This window comes from Sander lucioperca, chromosome 13, assembly GCF_008315115.2.
Source record: "Sander lucioperca isolate FBNREF2018 chromosome 13, SLUC_FBN_1.2, whole genome shotgun sequence".
Classification (NCBI taxonomy): Eukaryota; Metazoa; Chordata; class Actinopteri; order Perciformes; family Percidae; genus Sander; species Sander lucioperca.
In genome coordinates this window covers 9,010,739-9,033,387 of record NC_050185.1, presented here as the reverse complement: position 1 = coordinate 9,033,387, position 22,649 = coordinate 9,010,739, and the positions used below count along the sequence as shown (strand labels likewise).

The window sequence follows — 22,649 nt, the reverse complement described above, 5'->3', positions numbered from 1 at the left end:
GTGGCAGTGTGGATGTGGTCCAACATCAGATGGAGAGAAAGAAGCCGGTGGAGAGAAAGAAGCCGGTTTACAGGAAGGCTGACGCATCTGTGAGTAGTCAGGCTAATTGTTTATTTTTCATGCAGCATTCAAGTAACATGTCCTTAAATACCTCAGTGAAGCTGGGTCCAAGAGAAGAGTGACAGACAAACTGGAGGAAGCAGGTGACCGGAGCACGGAGGAAATAAAGGACTTGAAGTAAAAGATCTGAGGTCCACCACTGACCAGGACTACTTTCCCTCCATAGCTGTGGGAGACGGAGATGCAGCTTGTTGTTAAATCATTCACACCTCTGTGTGGACTTTTCCCCCCTTTCCTTCTTTCTTTCTGCCTCATGAATCCTGTCCTAATAATAATGAAACCAATCTTTGTGAAGTCCAAATGAGTAAGTCTGCTTTATCAGGACTGTGTGGATTTGGTTTGATAATATTTGATTGACAGTTGCCTGCAAAAATAAGCAAACAACTCCACAACTGTCAGCATATTGTATTCAAATGTTGCTAAATCCTAATTGGCACATGTAGCTATGACATAAGGTCAGTCAGGAAGATTATCCTTTTGCATGCTTAGGCCTGTAGTTTTGTTTCTCAGCCATCCTGCCATTCACTCTCACGCATGCTCACTTATTATTTCCTTTTTGTCCCTGTCAGGGACTGTCAATCATGAAATTAGCTGGTGACAACATCTGACTCATCTTTCCAATAGCACAGTGACACACCTTCATTGTTAGCCATATCAGCCTACTGTTCCCCCTGTTTAAATATGAATATCGCTCTGCCTTTAGTACGCATTGGTGCTGTTATGCGTGCAGGATGTTTACAGCTGTTACGCTTTTTAAATCTTTGCAAATGACAAAGCAGCCCTCCATCTCCCCATCAGCCCCAGTATTCGCAGATCCATCGGCACCATCAGCATCGTAAACCTCATCAGCTCAATCAGCCTCATCAGAATCATTAGCTGCTACTGCCACCACCAAGAGTTCCAACATGGTTTTAATAAAGAGCAAATTTGAAGGTGGCTTCACTTAAGGCTGTCTTAAAATGTCAAGCAACGGCAACGTGATACATGAACATGTATCAGTGTGCATGTATGGGATAGCTCATCCTACATTTATGTACCGACAATTTCTGCCTTCCTCATCTACCTACTGGTTGATCACATTCACAACAACTTCCTAGTGGCCCTTAATTAGCTCTTAACTTCACCTGAACTAGAGCCACTCATTATCATCCCATTAACTAATGATACAGTACATATCACCAATCTTCATGGACTATAGGTCCAATGAGGAAGAATCTAAAAGTGAGAAATAAAGAAAATGTTACTGGCAATTATACCCTTCTAGGTAAAACTTTACATGAAAAAAACTTAAGAAACTATTTGGCTTTATGTGTTAACATTACATTAAACTGTCATAAGTGGTTGGTTTTTACATTGGCTATTCCAATCTCTTTAATTTGAGGCAGGTTAATCCCAAACATAACCCAAACATTGGCTATAATATTAATTCATGGGTTTAATAAATCCACACATTTACATGTAGACTATATCTTTTCATACGGTGGCTTTGTGGGAGATTTCAAAATAAGTGAGTAAAGAATTGGGCTTTTAATCATAAAGTTTAAAATGACTTTCGCTGATGTTGCATTAATTATTTTCACAAAAGTTCTCAAACAGACTCCACTATTGTTTGCTTTTAAAGTACAGAAGAAAAATTCAATGTAACAGAGCTCACCGTGGGACAGTTTGGTATACGGCTGTACTTTTACTGCTGATCACTCTAATCCAGAGCATAATGTATTAGCCTTGAGTCACTTGATTTTGAGCACTGCATTTATTTTTGATATAAATACTGTGTGAAAGGAAATTCTTTCCGCATCCCTTTGCTGGTAATTACTTTGGATTGAAATGTTTAGGTACCATATTTTGATTGAAATTAGTTGCCCTTTAAGGGCATGTTGCCTATTTATCTCTGTGTTTATGTATTCCTTTTTTCTATTAGTTGCAATATTGTTTACTTTAATCATTGTTGGAAAGGGCTTAATGTACAACAACATGTAACAAATAAACCCCAAAACACTAGGCTCGTTCGAGATGAGCGCCTCGCCTGTAAAGTGGAGGGGAGCAGGTGGCAGCAGCAGGGGACGGTGACAAAAATCTGTGGTCAAGTCGGACAGGTTACAGCTGTTTTAAGCAGCCTTTAGTCTGAACAGGAAGTCACAGATACACTCACATCCTGTTAGGTTGGATTCTGATTCATTAAAAAGTTATCAGACCCATATATCAGCTTGTACGCAGTCTCCAGTTGTTTGCATTATGACAGAGTAGCTGTTAAAATGCTCTGCAGGCGATCTGTTGCTGATAATATATATATATATATATATATATATACACACACAACAGACTGTAGATGATCTGTAATCTGAACGGATTTAGTCTCTCTGTGACTACTAAACGTCACTATCAGTCAAACAACATGTGTTCTGTTAACAGAATAAGCCTTCAAATTAGACAAATAGCAATTAAAGTCTCTCCAATTTAAAAACAATAACAAGTTTATACAAGAGTCAATTCTGAACCAATCAGCTGTTAGATCAGCTAAGAGCCAAGTGTTTCCCATTATGCCCTGGGGCTTGCAGCCGGTGGAGAGCAACTGCAGCGCCTGGCTCTAAAAATTGCGGCCACCTTGATCTCGTGAGTTTATCGTTGCCCACGTGTGCATGACATCAGAACAAGTCTGGCTCAAGTAAGACACAAATCTAACTGGCATGCATTAGGCGGTGTTCACCGGTGATCGATTCTGCACAGGGCTGGCTCATCTCGAACAAGCCTAATATTTGTTAGAGTTTGGTCAATTTCCGGTTTCATCGGTGTGCTGGACGAGGCTAAACTGGTTTGATTTCATGCCAACCGGATTAAACCGGCATTTGTCAATGTGACACCTTCTGGCAAATTAAAAAGTAGCCTACATTAGCTACCTGTGCCGCCGTCACGGCGCTAAATCTTGTATTGCAGTGATGAGCAGTAGCATTACTAACTCCTTCTCAATAGCATTGCAGTTTCTGAATCAAATAGTTTCTCAGTAGCTTAGCTCTTTTATTGACCAAGTAGTTTGGAAGCGTCCACACAAGCTAACATACATTTCCCCAAGCATTCTGAAGCTCTAGCACAGCAGAGCTTTCTGCTGCGCTGTGAAATAAAACTGCTGAGGATCACTGATGAAAAACGCAAAACACGGACGAGGCGTGTACATGGATGTATTAAAAACATTTGCACTAATGTAAAATTAGTAAACTACTTTTTCGCTGTAGCTTCACTTGCTACATTTATTTACTATGTTAGCTTCAGTGTATAGCTTTACTTAATGTGGAGTAACTGGTAGCTTAGCTCTTACACTTTCCAAGTAGCTTGCTTTACACTGGTAATAAGCAATATGACAATGTGATTAACATAATGTATGTTTATAAACAAACTAACAGAGCCACTAGTGTCTGACGGGCTGACACTTTCTGACAGCACTTTATTGCCGAGCCAAGCGGTGCGATGAGAAGATCATGGCGGATGTTCTGTTTGTTTACTAGAAAGTTCATGTGTTTTTTGGGGTGACAAGATGATATACACATACACACACACACACACACACACACACACACACACATATATATATATACACACACACACACACTACCGGTCAAAAGTTTGGGGTCACTTAGAAATTTCCATTCCACTCCATTATAGACAGAATACCAGCTGAGATCAGTTGCATTGTTTTTTTTAACCAGGACAGCAGTTTTCAGATTATATTATGTATTATTACATAATTGCAGAGTAAGTCTCAAAGAATACTAAAACTTTGCTGCCAATATGGAAACATTTTGTAATTTCAAGCCGAGGAAAGAGGCGAGCTGAAAAAGATGAGGCAAACTGTAAACAGCTAACCAAAGAGGTTATTATAAGCTCACAGCAGGTACAAAATCCTGGCTTAGAGGTGTATTACCGCCACCATGTTGATTGAAGTCACTACACTCTCATTATGAACTTTCTCATCAGTCTCACTCGGGAGCGGCTGAGACAAGTGCGACGCCTATTGGTAAAATTCGGAACACCGAACACATTTGGCTTGACAGCAAACCGGTTTTCAAATGTTTACACCGGCCCAAGCCTAATATATGTCAGACAAATTTAATAGCTAAATGTACAAAATGTCTCTTGCCTTGCTGTCACTCTTATAACATTAGACACTAGCCTCTGACTGTATACCCAAAGGTAAGACAGCAGTCACAATGTAAAACAATATGTAACACTATTAGACTGAAATCAATATGTCCTGATAGCAGTGATAGAATTGAGATACTATAATTGTTCATGTTTAAAAATACAGCACAGAGTTGGGTTAGCATTATTTTCTCCCTGTTATTCTCTTCCATTGCCTCCTCAAACTGCTACAGCTTTGTTTACATTTACATTTGTTGTACAATTGTTGTAGTGCATGTCCCTGCTTTTTAACTTGCATGGTAATTTACACACAGTCCCTATCCCACTGATGCAAGTCACTTCCTCTCTCCCTCTCTCTTTCTCCCTTGCTCTCTTTTGCTTTCTCCACCCAGCTGTAGATCAGGATACATGAATGCTGGGAAGGAGGATAGTGGGACAAATAAGAGAGAGGGAGAGGGAGACGGAATGTGAGGGAAAGAGAGAGAGAGCGAAAGAGAGAGAGAGAGGAGGAGGAGGTAAGAAGGCAAGACATAGTAGGACAGAGAGTGTTGGAGGGCAGCAGTATACTGTAACATACTGCTGTGTTGTGATTATGGAGTGAGCATGGAGCAGCAGGACCAAAACAAGTGGAGATGGGGATACAATGAGGACACAGCTTGGCTTCATGCCTGATCAATAAAAGGTAGATTACTTCAAAATCTGAGCATTAGAAAAGAGGGCTCATTAACCAGCGCTGCTTTGCAGAACTGACTGCCTGCAGACTCCCCTGAGTTTGAATTCTACCACCAAGGGATTTGAAATATGAAGACAAAGTCACTCCAAACCTTGAGGATCTATGAGGACAGAAAACTGAAAGCAGAAAACTAGCTCCTGATATTTGGACTCAAGAAAACAAGACATCTTGCAGCAGGATCAAGCAAACGCTAAGGTAAGCCGGCTAAACAGAATCACAAAAACACATTAGGTAGCAATTGTGCTGAAGCCAGAACAGCCCTTTTCCTTTGTCCTGATCATCTAAAAAGTGTGTGGCACTGCAAGAGCATGTATATTTTTCCCCCACAAAGGGGAATTTAATGGTGTATTAACAGGGCAGGACAGTTATCACTTAGCGTGAGACGGTGACAACAGATATAGGTCACTTGACTGAGCTTAAGTAACATCAGATGACAGGACAACCAAAATAACAGTCCCTAATAGGTAGAGTTGACTAAATGTTTTTTTTTGCAATTTTGACATCCCTGGATGAAGGATGTTGACGAGGATGAAGAGGATAAAGGAGTGAAGGGAGCCTTGTCAGAATGGGTTTGCATGACATTCATGTCATAAATCAACGCTTGCGAACACAAACGCAAATTCACACTGTATTTTTAGTGTATAATAAGCAAATGCCTGTCCATATGCAAAAATACACACATTATCGCCCTGTCGTCGACTACCGAACTGTTGTTGCGTAAATCATTAAAATGACCTCTTGCACACACAAGAATACTGTCACCTGTGAATTCATGGTTGGCATGGACACACACACAACACCATCTCTGTAAAAGGGTGTTCCAGTTTAATGCACACAAAGCTTAATGAAGTCTGTAGTATCAGTGTACATATAATAATAAACATGATGGCCTCTTTCCAAGGTGAGCTGAATGTGGAGGACAACAGAGTGGAAGCTGCTTGCTATGACAAATATTTCAATGAGAGAGAGTTCACAGGAGCTAGCTTTTTAATTTTATTCCACAATAAATTATTCTTTGTGCTGTCAGAAATTGAGAGGGGATCTGTGCGCTTTGTATGAAATGCTAATACAATACAGAACACACAGCCTCCCCTTATTATCAGCATTAATGATTACCATTCCTATTTCTTATCCAGCCACACTATGTCAGGAAAGTTTAAAAGTGAGAGCGCAATTCTTTCCGTCTTATCTCAAATCTGCAATTGATTTTTGACAACCCTACAGCCGTTATCCTTCATTTCTGCAGCATTGAAGCAGTTCCTTGTCTCAGTTCTAGCTCTGTGCATTGATTCAACTTGTCCTGCTTACTCATGGATTTCTTTCACAGCACCATGATCGCAAAAGCCTCTCACTGTAAACTTGTTCCTCTCTTACTTTTAGACGGATGTAATGGTGTGGAAACACTGCCGCTCTCTCGAATAATCAGACTTTTGAGTCAGCCAGACAAGGGATGGGGAGACGAGCGGCTGACCTGACAACTCCGGTTCCAGTTTTAGGTGTCCCTGCCCTGTTTGGAGTGCGTGGTTGGAGGACAACAGGAGGGGACAGAACTGGAGGAGTCCTGCTGCAGACGTGGGGACCTCAGTGCAGCGTTGGTGTTCAGACGTCCCCAGGGATAAGCAGACCATCCGCCCAGCACAGTGGACAGCTAACTGATACACTCTCGACGCCATCAAATATCATTACTCAAACATCCAACAGCTATATTACGAAGGAAACGGAGTACAAGGATATATCACTTTTAACAAAGAGTGACAAGGAGAAAAGGGCTATTTTAAAACAGAAAAGTGGGGAATCCAAGACAAAAAAGGAAGTGACTTTCAAAGCACTGGGAGGTGAGGCCTCTAAGGATGTGGCCTGCAGTCAGAGGAATAGTTGTGGGACTTATTGCTATGCCAGGGCAATCAAGACCAACCCACACTTTGCAGGGAATATAACCAATGTCAGGCCAAAATTGAAATCTGCTGCCCGCTACACCAACGGCAGCGTGGTTGATTCTGAGGCGATAGGTGGAATTAGCGTTCATAACGATGAAGCAGAGCCTGTTAAAAATGCAAACTCTCGTGTAAGAGACCAAACCAGACTGCAAGGTCATTATGCAGAGCGGTGTGGGAAGACGCTGCTGTTATCTGCTGCCCGACCTTTCGGTATGCCACAAAAAATATGCAGCCATTGCGGTGGCAGACAGTCTGCAACCACCGGACTTGTGACTTTGGGGGAGAAAAGCTCTACTACTGATGCTTGCCTTGGAGAGAAACCATTTAAGTCGGCCCTCACCGCGATCTCGACGACCACACATGTCCAGATGCCAAACCATCATGAAATCTCAGAAAGCATCACTAACATAGACAAAAGGACACACAATAATCCACAACTGTTATATTTTAGCGAAGAACTAAAGTATGGAAAAACACCACACCCAGCATGCCCAGTGCACTCTAGGGGCAATTTGGTCACTTTGTCACAGTCACACGCTGCCAGTGATGCAACATCCCCTCAACCCACAACTATCCTACATGCTAAAACCATCACTGTCACTAAAGCAACTATTGAAACACGACAAGAGGATGCTAGTATAAAATCGTTTGCAAAACCATCACAGGACAGTAAGATCCCCCGACCGACGAGTCTCATGTTGACTCCACAGATGGCCACAGCTACTAAACCAAACAACCCACATTCACAAACTTATCCTAAGCACTTAAACATATCACAACACAACTCTTCGCAACATAATGTGCCACAAAATGTATGTATGGCTATACACGCTACACCTGAAAATGCTCTGTCGTCACCTTCACACATATTCATTGCCAACACATGCTCTACAACCTTTAACACTGCACTGATGTCCACTGAAAGTATACTCGCTAAAGTTGCAAATGCTCAACATGAAACGCACCCAGCGCGAGTAAACATAGCAATAAATACAACTGATAGGCCGCAAATGACACCTAAATCTTCCATCTCATCACTGACAGCCAATACATTAGACCCCATTCATAAACCGGAAACAACTGCACAGCCTACATCTGCAAGTCCACCACATACCTCACGCGATCCAGGTCACACACCACAAATAACGGCATCCTCAACTATCGACAGCAAATCACCAGGTAAAGCATCTTTAATTGACACTGTAATGGACTCAGCTGGATTCCCCACACCACACCCAACTACGCCACATCGACTTCTCAGCACTGTGGTCCAACATAGCACTTTGAATCATAAATCTAATTCAGATCAAACTACGCATACCAGCACTAAACATAAATCTGTGGCTCCACAAATTCACCAAATTCAACGGAACTCCTCAAATTCCGAACCGACACTTCGTGTTTCTACAGCATCTCTAAACGCAACACCAAGTGCAGCGAAACCCCTAGACTCAAGAGCTAGGTTGCCTTCAAGTGCAGCTCCCAGTCACACATCAACATACAGCAGCATTCTATACAAAAATAAAGCCCTCAGGTACTCCTCAATCAATCAGAAAAATGCACCCCCCACAGCCTCCACCTCTTTATCTACGTTGACAGGAAACCAAAGTAATGTCTGTGCATCAGGTACAACTTCACTTCAATCAGCGGACACAACACAACACAACAAAGATCTTAGTCATAATAAGGCGCCTCAAGTAAATCAATCTGATCACACACAAGAAACAGACAGCAGAACTCAAACCAGTAATGAATCGGGTGTGTGCAATGTTTTTAATCAGGAAAACTCCACAACTCAACAAGTTTCATTTTCTGAGCCGCTAAATGTGTCAAAAAATCATAACAGAGGCAGTGATGCGAGCACCAACTATCCTCAACCAACCATTATTCCCAATACTGAATCATATACTGATAAAAACAAATCCAGTGGTAATCTAATCAATGAATTAGCTGTGCATGAGTCAAATGACCATGAAAATTCAAATCTGTCCCAGGTCACCAACCTTCAGAATTACATTTCCCTAATTAAGTCAAGCAGCTCTTGTCCACAGGGTTGCATAAACACAGAACAACAAAGGCTCGCACATTATCAAGGGTACACAGAAACACAACATGAGGGACACTGTGCTACATGCCCATCAGTAAAAACAGCCCAGGAGACAGATTCAAATACAGAACAGTTTGCTTTGGGTGTATCAGTCAGGCATGCAAATATTAAGCTGAAATACAATGCAGATAAACAGACACTTCCCAATTATTCAACACCCTCTGCCAAAGCACAAACAAACTGTGAGCCCACTATCTCATCACTGGAAAACACTGGTGCACACACCAAAATCAAACTTTCAGTCCACCAAAATTCTGATTCAGATACTTCATCACTACCACAAGCACACACAAGTCCAGATCTTTCATTCACTGAAACAGTCCCTTTTAACAGCGAGGGATTGCCTTGTACGCACACAGGCCCTGAATGTAACTCCATATTGCCATCATCAACAATGCACTTGGCATCCCTTGCCCACCTCCAATCCTGTGAGGCAGAGGCAATTGTCAAACTGGATTCAAAGTTTAGCCCTGCTTCCCCTCTGCCGTGCCCAGAGGACACCAGCCTGGCTCACTCCCACCCAGCTGCTGCATCCTTGTTGCTGCCTCCTTCCCCACAGTGCTGCAAATCAGCAGCCCTACAGCAAAGGCTCGAGAGTGTGGAGGCCAGCCTGGCAGCCAACAAGGACAGGATCACTACTCTGCTTAACATTATCCATGACCTGGAGACGTGCCACTCTCCCAGCAGCGGGTAAGAGGATGTTAGAGGGTGTGTGTCTGTCTGCATGTGTAAGTGTGGTAGGGCAGGTGAAATGATTCCTCTAGTGTAATGTTTTACTGTTACTTATAGACTCACAACTGAATTATTCCAAGATGCGTCTTAAACATTTACCTTATTGTTTAACTATAATACAAAACCTGCAGGGTCTGATATGAGTGAACTATTAATATACACTACATTCAGTCCAATACAGGTTTAGCGGTTTGCCAGCATCTGGCCTACAGCATTACTTTAAAAGCTGTCCTGCAGTGCTGATCTTTGACTTTCCAGTCACTCATCACTTGCAATAACTGAAACCACTCGTGAACTTTGCAACTATTTGGCAAACTGCAGTGATTTACATCTAAAAAAAACTTTTGCTTGTGTGTTTATGTAATTATATCTTTATGATTATGCAGCCATAGTTGAGTGGAGAAACTATGGGTTACTGTGATTGCAATAAAAAAACATTTACATTTAGAGAAAACCAGGCTCTATAAATACTTATAGTTTGCACCTGAAGACACTCTTAAAGGTAGACATATGTTCATAAATAACCAATATAGCACAGATCAATTTTATTTTCCACCCCTATTTGTTTGTAAAATAACAAAGTGACAGATTATGGTAGTGCATGTTTGTCAGATATTTGGTTGTCCTGTCATCCTGATTCATTGTGCAAAACGGTTTTCCTCCAAATGTAATTTGTAAATGGCAAAATTGTTTTAAAAAACAATTTGCAAGACATTTGGTCGATGTCCTAGAGTTCATTTAGATGCAGCAAATTGTCAAGTGCCGCTTTGTAGAACGTTGACTTTCTGCTGACATTGAACCAATATCCACATGGGAAATAAAGCCTTAACAAGAAACAAATTGTACCATTTATTACATGCACTATGATATGACAAGTTGCACAAATACCTTTTACAGGCAAACATACTGATAAGATGTTATGGAGCTGGCTCTGTGGCCACTATACATATGCCATAAATCAGGGATCATAGTGTGATGATGTGAAGCCTTAACATTGTTACAAGTTTGCAAAAAGGTCTGTGGTTGTGTGGCTGACTGTGACAGAAACCTACTTGGGCATTTCAAGAGGGCACTTCTCGGAGAGATTTATTAAGCCGTATAACTCTTCTGGGACAAATAACAGGAATTAAAATCGCCTTCTGGCAATGTGTCTCTGTCAATCATTCTCATCCACTGCAGTGTGCTAATAAGTTGTGACTGCCTCTGAGGTCATGTTTCAGAATAACCAACTCCTAATAACCATCTGATGTCTGACACAATGCATGTTATACAGCCCATCTCTGCCAACAGCAGTCTGAATGAAAATCAAACAAAGAGCATGAATGGAGTGCATATTAAATTGTGAATTTGAAAGGATGAGAGTTTTGGAATTTGCCCTTATTTACTCTATCCAATTTGATTTACTTTCTGTTATCGCAGTCGGCGATTTTACAAAACTGGACAGGACCTCAAAAACTGCTCAACCTGCCAGAAGACTGCTTGTATTGTCTACAGGTGAGATAATAGTGAAATTGCCAATTTTTGCCTGCATGCAGTGTTTGAACTGATAAGTGATCAGAGCAGCTCCATAATTCAGCTCTTGCCGAGAATAGAAAACTATGGTTTCAGAATATCATAAATATAGTATGGTATCGCTTTGTGTTACTGCTTGGTGTTGATTATAGGCTGGAGCAGGAAGCCGTCATTTAGATAAAGTGAAAAATGTGTCTGGGGTTGAGATATTGAGACGTGAGATATTTTCAAAAGGATATTAAGAAAGCAATTACAACTAAATCAAAATTTTAGAACGACACTACGTATAATAGACTTGTTATGAACTGCTACAGAATGAGTGCTTACATTACTGAGACAAAAAATAAACGTAACATAACATGGATTTCAATTAATTCACTTTACTTAACATTTGATGAACGGACAGCAGTTGGGACCATGCGTCACTTTATCCAAGGGATATTTTAAAATATAGATTTTATTTAAAGTTTCTCTTGTGCTTGAGACACACAACTCAATAAGGTTGAGCCCATTTGCAATATCATTTGCCAAGCAGATCTTTGCCAGCCTGTCCACTTCACTTCACTGAAAATTAATGACTTACTGTATGGGCAGCTTACTAAATGAAAAGCTCTGTACTGCTCATTTGTTTCTCACCCAGAATACATAGGGAGATACATATTCCTCTCTGAACAAATCATAAATCTTTTGGACCAACTGTCAAATTTAAGCACTGACTGTATGTGACTCAATCTATTCACACAGCAGATTTATGGAGATTGAGATTCTCTCTAAAATCCAAACTAGCGAAGAGGAAGTTGTGCCTGAGCAGCCTGCAGCATAGGTTCATAAAGATTTATAATGATCACTTTACTGAAGTCATGTTAGCATTGTTAATTTGCATACAAGGTGATTTCATGTCATATAGAAATATATTTAAACAGATGAGGAGAGCTGTGGGAGAATTTATCTAAAATAGCGTTATCTTAAAATGAGACGTTTGGCATTTATATGTTTTCACATCCTGCAGCTATTTGAAGCAATTTTAATTTAAAGGTAAAACAGTCATTTTCATTTAATTAAAGAAAGATAATGACATGATTTTAATATTCATACCAATTTCATTTAAGCTGTAGTGTATGAAGACTTATGGTGCAATAGTGGTTAGCTCCAATATTCCAACTTTGATCTCCGTTTGCACCCATTAGCTGAAATGTTGCATCAGTTGGACGCAATGGAAAAATAAAAAACAATTGTCCCAGAAACACTGTGTTTGAAAGGAGGCTAAGAAATCTAAGTCTTCTCATCATCTTTTGGAGAGAAAAAAATGTCTCATGCTCTACAAAGCAAAACCTAAAACGGTCTTTATCTTGAAATGTTCAAAACATTCGTCTTGATCTACTTATTTTCAAAACCGCTTTTGCATGACAAAAAGATGTTACGTAAGTTGATTTGCTGACTGGTGTGTGTTGGCATGGGGTCCTTAAAGGCCAAGTGGAAGATAAGGAAATATGAACAAGACTTGTGCACCTTCAGAAAAAAAGGATAGGCTGCCGGGTAATGTCTTCCTGCCTGAACCAATCAACCACTTTGAACTCTGACAAGCGCAGAGCTTCCCATGAGTACCACAAAGTGAACTGTAGCTACAAAAGCTTGATGCATTATTTAAAAATAATCTGGTAATGCGGATCCGACAAAACCTAAACATTCATTAGCAAGAGCTGAATGTGACACATTTTTGTGTCATTTCACATCTGTGTTTTGGTGGGAGATTTAGTAATTTGGGGCTGCATATCTGTCTATCCAGTGTGGAGTATGACTTCAGGCAGCAAGAACGACGCTTCTTGGAGGTTCTGAACCATTCAGCAAAAGGAAATCAGGCTTTCTCCATGCACCTATCCCAGCCCCTGAACTTCAGCCTGCTCAGAAATGTCATCATTAAGAGCTTAACAAAGTCAAAGGTGAGAAGCAAAAAGCTGTGTAAGACCCTGTTCAAATGGCCGCCCAGGAAAATCCAGCAAGTGTAGACCTCTCAACAATGCCTGTGTGCTGTTTAGTAGCCAATCGCCTGTGTTACAAGTGACCAGCAGAAGCCTTTGCAGAGGACTCTTACTATCCCCTTCCTACTCATAGAATGAGATTACTCTGAATCAGGCTCTTACTCAGTAGAGTTCCACTCTCCTGCACATTGTCGAGGCTTATGAACATGATTTTGTACTCAAAATTGCTCATGATCTTTGTGACTGTCAGCTAGTATCATCCATTAGGAATTCTTTATTTTGTATTTGAGAGTTAATGTTATTTTATTTTCAACACACCTGCTTAAAATGTAGGGCTAACCACAGCCACATATTTCTTTATCTAATTTTACATGAGATTCTGTTATGCACTGTTATGATTAATGCACTATGAGTTCCAGTTGATGTTACATTTCCTCTTCAATAACCCCCCTTATCTGCTTCTCCTAAGGGTGCTTTCACATCTATAGTTCGGTGGACTTAGTGCAATTTGGGGGTGAAGTTGCAACATTTTTACATTTTTCATCTGGTTCGGTTTGCTTTCACACTGCACTTTGTCAAATGCATCAAACACTGTAAACAAATGTCACGTAATCGAAACGGTCGCTTGTTTATTGGACAGAATATCCCAAACTCGCCGACACTTCTGGTCTCTGAAGTAATGGAGCAACACCAAATTTATAATGTCTTGGGTTTTCTGGTTATGCTTTAGTGTTTCTAATATTTTAGAAGAAGGCGAACAATGTGAGCAACTGACAGACAGCGAGTGATGCAGAGAGACGATGATGTGTTGTCACACAGACGACTAGCGATGTGTGGTCAGAACAGCTCATGGATCTGAAAGTTATCAACCCTTAAATCATATACAAGTCCGTAAATTGTGTGCAAGGTTGAATATGCAGGCTAGCAAATGCATTGCTTTTGGTCCACTTTCTGTATTTGGGTTGGATCGTGTTCTCACCTAAAGTGAACCGAACTCTACTTCACTTGAGCGAACCAAGACCCCCGTTTTCAAGCGGACCAGAGTTTGTTTGTTTAATTCGGATGAGCTTTCACTCCAGCCCAAATGAACCGGACCATCCGACCAAACTCTCCAGGGTTCGTTTTAAACGGACCAAATGAGGTGGTGTGAAAGCAACCTAAGACTAAATGTACAGTATGAAATGTTCTGTACGTTCAAAAGTTTTTGAATGAAATTATTTGGAAATGTAAAAATAAATCTGAATTTACTGACTGTTTATGTGTAAATTTGTCCAGAGCGTTGTTTATTTCTGAATGCTAAACTTCCCTTAGTACACTTAATGAATGAAATAAAAACACTTTTTGGGCTGAGACGTACAGCTTCAGTGCATCTAAACCTTTTCACAAATGCGAACTAGCTACTAAATAGAGAAACATTCATTATGCCTTCGCCAATTGTGCTGATGGTCTCCAAATCCCCAAACAATCTGAACTTCATAAAAGGTTTCTGAGTAAAACAATGACATGACGAAAGGCTGCAATGAAGCGTGAGTCACAATCCAAATGTCCATGTGCACATGCACAAACCCATGAACACACTCATGGACACAGGCACATGGACATAGCAAGCAAACTACAGCAACATGAAACAAAACCTTGTGGATGGTTTTACTGAAACTTTCATAAATTATCAATGCAAGGGGAGGATGAGAGAGAATTTTGGATAAAACCTCATGATTTAGGAATGTATAATAGTTTATTTGTGCAGTGGGGCTAATAAAACATTCTGATATTACTTTTTGAACATAAAATACTTAGATGCTTTAATTAAAATGCCTCCTAGAAGAAATACTGAAAATGAAATTCTGGCAACAATGGTACTAGAGGGAAAAGTGGGTCCACAGCAGATGTGACAGTATTGTAGCCACATGCAGGTAGCAGTTCTGCCACCAAGGTACATTTAACTATTGTAGGTGTTAGTGAGTGGGCGTTTTTTTTTTATCTAGAAATATAACAATGTATGCATGCATACAGAGCTGCAGCGTTCAGATAATGGCTCCAGAGAAAGCTATGTGAAGTCTGAAAAATATACTGTCGGCTGGGTCTGAAAACTACAAGTTTGAAAATTAAAGATATTTGGGGCATGGAGTTAGAAAGAAGTGAGCATACCAGACCTCTGTAGGCTGCTCCTCATCTCTGCTTGACGCTAGCAACTCAAGGCTACGTTAGAAAGTAGTAGCATAGTGCGTTCAATTTGTACTCGGAAGTCAGATTTTTCGAGGTCAAAGTCAGAAACACGCCCCCTGACCTCAGATTTTTGAGCTCGGAACTCGGGCAACCACCGAGTACCCCGAGCTAAAAATCCAACATGGCTGCTCTGTGTATCAACAGTTGTTAAAGCTGTAGTAACATACAGTTATTAGCACTTCTGTCTTATTTAGGTCTCACTGAATCAGTCATACACTCAGTCCTGTCCAATTTCTATCTGTGGACATGCTGTTACGCTGTCTGTGTACGCAAAAAACAGTGTAATGCATTGTTATAAACTAGCATTGCTAACAATGGCTAACCTGGCTAAAACTAATGAATACCATGTTTTCATCCTTGTAAATGGAACGCATTCAACTTAGGTGTGACATCATTCCCAGCTTTGGCTTCCGAGTTCCGAGGTAAATGGAAGGCGCTATAACACACTTGTATCTCTGACCTGATCTGTTGGCGGTCGAGTTGCATTGTGGGTACTGTAGGCAAAAAATTTTGCAAAGGAAGAAGAATGCGTGGAATAAAAAAGGAAGCTATTACTCATTCTCCTGCATCGATTTTGATCCTTTTTGTTTTGACTGTCCAAAGTGAGACTGACAATGCTAAAGGAATGTGATGCTAAATTGGTGCAGTACTCTCTAAACATAACATGGGATAGCATTTTTGATTGTGCCATGCAGTTGTTCTGAAGGGCCTTATGTAAGGAGTTATAATAAGGAGTTATTATATAAATAAATATATATATATATATATATATATATATATATATATATATATGCTGTCAGAAATTATTCCAAAGACGGTGGTAGTTTCCCAAGGTTTGTGAAAGACTAAGGTGCACATATTTGGCGGGTGTTTAGGGGTCCTCCCCTAAGACAATGTTAAGTTTTTCAATAAGAAAAATGCAATTTTACGTAATTTTGGACCATTCTTGTTACCATATCTGTCTAGAGAACCTAGAGCAAATAATACATACATAACATTTAAAAAGCTTAGACAAAACTTGCTAAAAAAAAAAAAAAGGTTCACTGGGGACAAACTACAATCATTAGATCTGAGAAAAGTAATTTAGTTGCATTCATTCGGCTTAGGTGGCACCCAAAATGGCTTGGGTGCTGTGCCTAAAGGCCTTTTTATGTTTCTGCGTAGAATCGACGGCGTACCCCCGCAGACCCCTCTGCGTCTACGCCGGCCCTATGCCGTAGCCTGACGTGCACCTCTCGAAAAATGTAACTACACGTCGCAGTGGTAGCGTTGCATTTCCCCTGACTCATTTCCTGGTTCTCCTTCTCCATAAACAACATGAAATCAAGGAGAGGGTTAACTTTTCCTGCTAAAGATTTCCCACCTTGGTCAGAAAGCACAGGGGAGACATTTTGTTTCTCTCACTATGACTCTAGAGTCGGCACACGCTTTGAAGCTAATTGCCGTCACTCTCTCACTTCTCCCTCGCACACACACTCCCCACACACACATGGTGGCTCGACGCACACACCAGGGCACAAGTATAAACATCAGGCCACTTACGTAGTCTACGGCGAAAGCTCTGCGTGGAGCCTGCGCAGAACTATAAAACGGCCTTAAGCCTTATAAAGGTAGGGAAACCCTGGCATGGTTGTAAGCATAGGCGTAATTTACCGGGGGGATGGGGGGGTTACAACCCTCCCCCCAGTAATCAAAACTGGCCAGTGCAATCCCCCACCCCAAAAATCTATTATAATTTCCTTTACATAAATAAAGACATTTGCACCATAACTTGATGCAGAAAAGGCACAAATTGTTGCAGAAAAATTCACCAGAATGCAGAAAAGTGTTTGACGCTCGAAATTTCAATTTTGCTCAAAAGTGGAGATGTCAACCCCCCCCAATGCTGAACCCAAAGTTACGCCCTTGGTTGTAAGTAATTGTGCATCATAAATCTAGCAAATCTTTTCTGCATGAGCCAAAAATGTACTTACTTTTTATAGATCTTATAATATTAGTTTCAAAGACGCATTTTCATGGAACTTACTAGTACAGAAAAGACAATATATAAACTTACAAGGGATGAACACACTTTCATGCTTGCTTATGCAGAAAGCTTTAAATTTTGACTTAGGACATCCGTTAAGACTCTGGAGTTCCCTGCCAACGGACTTGCCAATTTTGAAAAGTGGTACTGCTTAACAATATTGCAGCAACAGCACTGCACTGAGTTCTAGAGCCAAAGACAAATGGGTCTATAAAAGAAAACATAAACAGGCCAGACAACATATTGTCTTTTTGCTCCATATCAGAAATTATCTTTCAGAGTGACTGAAACTACTTGTCATCCATGCATGTGAACATTAAGAGTTACACTTTAAAATGGTTTGGCAAGTAGTTTTATAAACTTAGCACAAAAAGTAAGGAAATTTGTGTTTGGTAGATTATTTCTCTGTGGTAAGAATGCTTTTTGGCAAGAAATCTTATACTGTTGGAAAGACTGTTTAGTTCCCTTTCAAATGGTGCCCCATTTGTAAGGAACATGCATTTGTGGGATGAGCAGCAGCGCTGAGTATGTGGGTTGCGCCCATTAAAAAATTTGCCAAATCTTCTCTGTCAATGCCAAACAGTTTATTCTGCCATTGACTCGTTTGGTGTTTGGTGGATTGGATGATTGAAGTTTGAAGAAACAAGACATATTGGCAATTGAACAATTTATTCATTTCACAAACCGGAGCCTCAGTAGCGTGTGGAAGAACCATACACAGCCACAACAGCCTGGCACCTCCTCCTCATGCTGGTCACCAGCCTGGTCACACTCTGCTGTGGGATGGCATCCCATTCTTCAACTAGCATTTGTCGCAAGTCAGCCAACGTGGTTGTGTTGGTCACTCTGGCACAAACAGCACGCCCAAGCTGATCCCACAAGTGTTCAATGGGGTTGAGGTCAGGACTGCTGGCAGGCCATTCCATCCTCTCCACCCCCACATTCTGGAGGTAGTCTCTGATAAACCCCGCCCTGTGGGGGCGGGCATTGTCATCTTGGAGGATAGAGTTCGGTCCCAGACTGTGGAGATATGGGATTGCCACTGGTTGCAGAATCTCATCTCTAAATCAGGCACCTGATTGGCTGCACCTGGGGGTACCAGAAGCTCAAAACAAGTGTCAATAGCAAAAGCAAATGCCAATTTGGCAATGGCAGAGAAGATTTAGCAAATTTTTCATGGGCGCAACCCACATACTCAGCGGTGCTGCTCATCCCACAAATGCATGTTCCTTACAAATGGGGCACCATTTGAAAGGGAACTAAACAGGCTTTCCAGTGATATAAGATTTATTGCCAAAAAGCATTGTTTCCACAGAGAAATAATCTACCAAACACAAATTTCCTTACTTTTTGTGCTAAGTTTATAGTATCAGTTCAAACCCTACCTATAGCTGTAAACGAATCAGTGTAATTCACATAGTGCTAGAGAACAATTCACTGGGTCTCAGTCATGTAATAACAGCAACAATATGGTTGTATTGCTTCTTTTGAAAGGTGGTTGAGCTGGGGGCAGATATTGGTGGAAATAACCTAATTAATACTAACATGTCTGTTACGCCTCAAGAGATGATTCAGCACCAGTCAGGCATGAAACTGCTGTCCTGCTGCACTTAAGATGTGCACAATTGTCTAAAGAACTGCGCAAAGAAGCAACTTAAGCAGTTTTTAAAGTAGAATGTTTCCCTCTACAAGTGTCTATTTCTATTTACCCACACATTTTATCAGTTCAAACCTGCATTTATCTGCATTTACTGTCTCACAAAATCTATAGTGTAGCCTCTACATTTTCTTGTGGGCTATAAGGGCATCAAGCAGAGTGTACAGTATGTCACACAGCCATTTGGACCAACTATGTAAGAGATCCTATTTTGTCTGAGATACTTGTGCTTCTTGTCTTGCATTTTCCTTTGGTAGTAAGTCACAGATATGTGTCCTACATGTGTAAAATGTAGCATTTTCCTAGCACATGTAAGTTGTAAAGAGGGCAGTTAGCTCTAGAATACATTCCAATGTAGCACATCAGTATGTAAAATAGCATTTCATTACATGCATGTGTGCAACACACAGCTACATAATATGTATGCATGCTAATCATGTATTTTTTTAAAGCACACTCATAGTATTTTTTTGTAAACATCATTTCCATTTGCTGCACAGTGACTAATTAAGTTTGTTGGCTCTTTATGGCAGTTTTATGACCTAACACCTAAAACCTGCCAGCTGAAAAACTTCAATCTCCATTAAGTGACATTGCTGATATTAACTTTGAATCAAATGATTTCCTGTAAGGTGAAAGAATTACTAGCACTGCCAACACCACCGAAAAGTAACACCCTAGTCTGCAGCCCAATGCAGCCCTCAGCCACTTTCAGCTCATTATTTTGGTTCAGTGGTCCGTCTGGTTGAGGTCCAACGGCTCTCACCAGCCCCTGCATAAAAAGCCATGGGCAGCAGCCAGCTCACAAGCTCAAACAAGCTGTACACTACCTGTGCTTAGGAAAATGGTGGAGAACTGAAGTGAATGAGAAGCTGGTAAAGAATGCTGAACATATAGCAAGCCAAAAAGACCATTCATTTCTAAGGAGTTAAAAACACAGCTAATGTTCTTTTTAAAAATGAACAGATCGTCAAAGTGATTAAGTCATCCTGAATAGATGTATCTACCAAATTTCACAGAAATCTCCAGTAGTTTTTGACACTTTTCACTCAAAACAAGAAATGGCAATCTCTTGATGGCAGAAAAGTCAAAAATAAAGTAAAAAAAAAAAAAAAGTAAAAAGAGGAAAAAAAAGAAGACACTTTTTTTTTTTATCCCCAGGGGGAAATTACATGTTTACACTCCGTTGATATATTACACATACACACAGGCCCAAAATACACACACATGCACAAACAGGACCTATACTGTACATGCACTGAGGGGGGCTGCCCAGGAAAGGCACCCCGAGCAGTTGGGGGTTCTGTGCCTTGCTCAAGGGCACCTCAGCAGTGCCCAGGAGGGGAACCGGCACCTCTCCAGCTACCAGTACACAGTCCGTACTTGGTCCCTACGGGGACTTGAACCAGCGACCCTTCGGTTCCCAAGCCAAGTCCCTACAGAGTGAGACAGAGTCAAAGGGGATGATCTGAAGATGAACCAACTTCAAGCTCAACTGAGGCAGGATCTGGTAAGAGAGATGAGATCAGGAGCGCACAGCTATAGTAAGAGCTTTAATAAGGTGCAGCAACTGACATTTTGACACAGAGCATGTCTGTGTTGTTGAGATAGCTTAGTTTCCGTCTGGACCAAAGCAGTGGACCGACCAATAGACAGACATCCCTAGACCAATGTTAAATTACTCTGTGCAAACTGAAAGCATGCCACAAACACACACTATCCTGAAAAGGCCACCAATGTTTATTTGCATTTTTTAGCATTTATGCACCACAGTATGATGAATGTGTCCCCGATGATTCATGGATTTTTTTTTTAATCCAGTAAAACATATGCTAATCATTTGACAATTCTGCAGAGCATCACATGTTACATAAGACAAAAGGCAAGGCCATTTAAACAGAACGCTTCAGGAAGGGTACCTTTATTTAAATGTAGGAATGACTGCAAATATATACTATTTCTGTAATTCTTCAAAAGGCATACTTTGACAAAACTGGACATTATGATATCAAGGTAATAGTTATTGCAATTATTAACATATTTCAAGCTGCCTGTTTTATGTTGTGTCCACCCTGTGTGAGACAGTTTTAGAGGACAAACTCATTTCCACTGCAGTGCTTTTCTCACAGGGCAGCCTGCTGTGTGCACTGACTGTAGACTGAAGTTCTGTGCAAATAGCACTGTTCTTTTTTCCAGCACAGTGAAGTGTGAATTGATTTAAAGGATGCTAATGAATATTTATTTTACAAATCTAACACTAATAACGTGATTGTACGGCAAACTAAGCAGACTTAAAGTGTTGATTTGAACTTTAAAAATCTCAAGTCAATTTAGCTCTGGTTTATGATCTGTTTCTGTTAACAATTAGTGTAAACATGAGTGTCAGTTTTTCTGTAAATTAACTTTGACAGTGTCATCATGATGATGCTTTACACTCTGAAATGCACCAAGAAGTCCTAACCTTGCTGTGACAACCAGTACTATTGGTAAATTCTGCGTCTCCCGATGGAGAAATGAACCCTCGTGGAAACACCCCCCTCCCCCACCACCACTAGTCACAACATTCTGCATTAACCTCCATTCTGGACTATACAGCTGCCCATTACACATACTATATATTTCTTGCACATGCTGCAATCAACCCATTCAGCCTCCTTTTTGTTATGCTAAACAGCTATTTTGTATATATATTTTTTCTTTATTTATTGTTTATTTCATATTAATGTTTAATGTGTTTGTTTGTTTATGTATGTACCAATCACCAAAGCATAGATATTCCACGTTAACTGTAACTTACTGTGGCAATAAACCCTTTTCTGATTTCAACAACAGAGAGCAGATAGCTCTTATTTCACCTCTTTTTTGTTTGTTTTGGTAAAAAAAAAAAAAAGAGATGTTTTCTGAGTACTGATCATAGACTGTTATGGTACCAATATTAAACTGTTATGCAAATACTTGCCTTTATCTTGCACTATGTGAAACTGACCACCGGTGAGGTAAAGAGTGGAATTTTCGCAAGCCAAATATAATTACAATCTGAATCTAGCACAGAGTATCTGCTAGCAGTTCTTTGTTTCTTTATTTTCGACATGAAGTTTAGTTTTCCAACTTGCATTTCCTGCTGTAACTTAATCAAGTTCCTGTGTTGTTGATAACATATTGAAAACAAATTTCAGTTTGTATTTGCTGATTAAATTATGCCCACAGTAGCCTACATTCATGCATGTATATAAACCATGATTAAACCCCCAGGTCGACGCTGTCATATACGACAGCAAATTACACGTTGAATGTCCTATTCAATATCTCCAGATCAATACAGTGTAGAGATTTACTTTTTTATTAGAAGACAAATGTGCCTGTCAATGAGGTCTTCCATGTGATCGCAGGCCTGTTTTAGAAGTTTCTTCATCCAGTCTGCAACTGCAGTTTCTGTAATGTCACAATAAATCCATGATGATGAATCCATAAATCACCTAAGTTATG

At 40.5% G+C, this 22,649-nt stretch overlaps 1 protein-coding gene across 1 annotated transcript; it reads left to right on the top strand.

Moving 5' to 3' along the window:
• The first annotated feature begins 4,655 nt into the window (after positions 1-4,655).
• LOC116064785 (mucin-16-like) lies at positions 4,656-13,930 on the top strand. Its single transcript, XM_031320029.2, has 4 exons — positions 4,656-5,182; positions 6,368-9,721; positions 11,183-11,257; positions 13,062-13,930. The coding sequence occupies exons 2-4, from the start codon at positions 6,438-6,440 to the stop codon at positions 13,279-13,281; spliced, it is 3,579 nt and encodes a 1,192-aa protein (XP_031175889.2). The 5' UTR covers positions 4,656-5,182; positions 6,368-6,437; the 3' UTR covers positions 13,282-13,930.
• The last annotated feature ends 8,719 nt before the right edge of the window (positions 13,931-22,649 follow it).

Excerpts from the sequence above, each read along its gene's own strand:
- LOC116064785 (XM_031320029.2), top strand. The coding sequence starts at position 6,438 with ATGGGGAGACGAGCGGCTGACCTGACAACTCCGGTTCCAGTTTTAGGT. Across the intron at positions 9,722-11,182 it reads TGCCACTCTCCCAGCAGCGG|TCGGCGATTTTACAAAACTG; the intron begins GTAAGAGGATGT and ends CTGTTATCGCAG. Across the intron at positions 11,258-13,061 it reads ACTGCTTGTATTGTCTACAG|TGTGGAGTATGACTTCAGGC; the intron begins GTGAGATAATAG and ends CTGTCTATCCAG.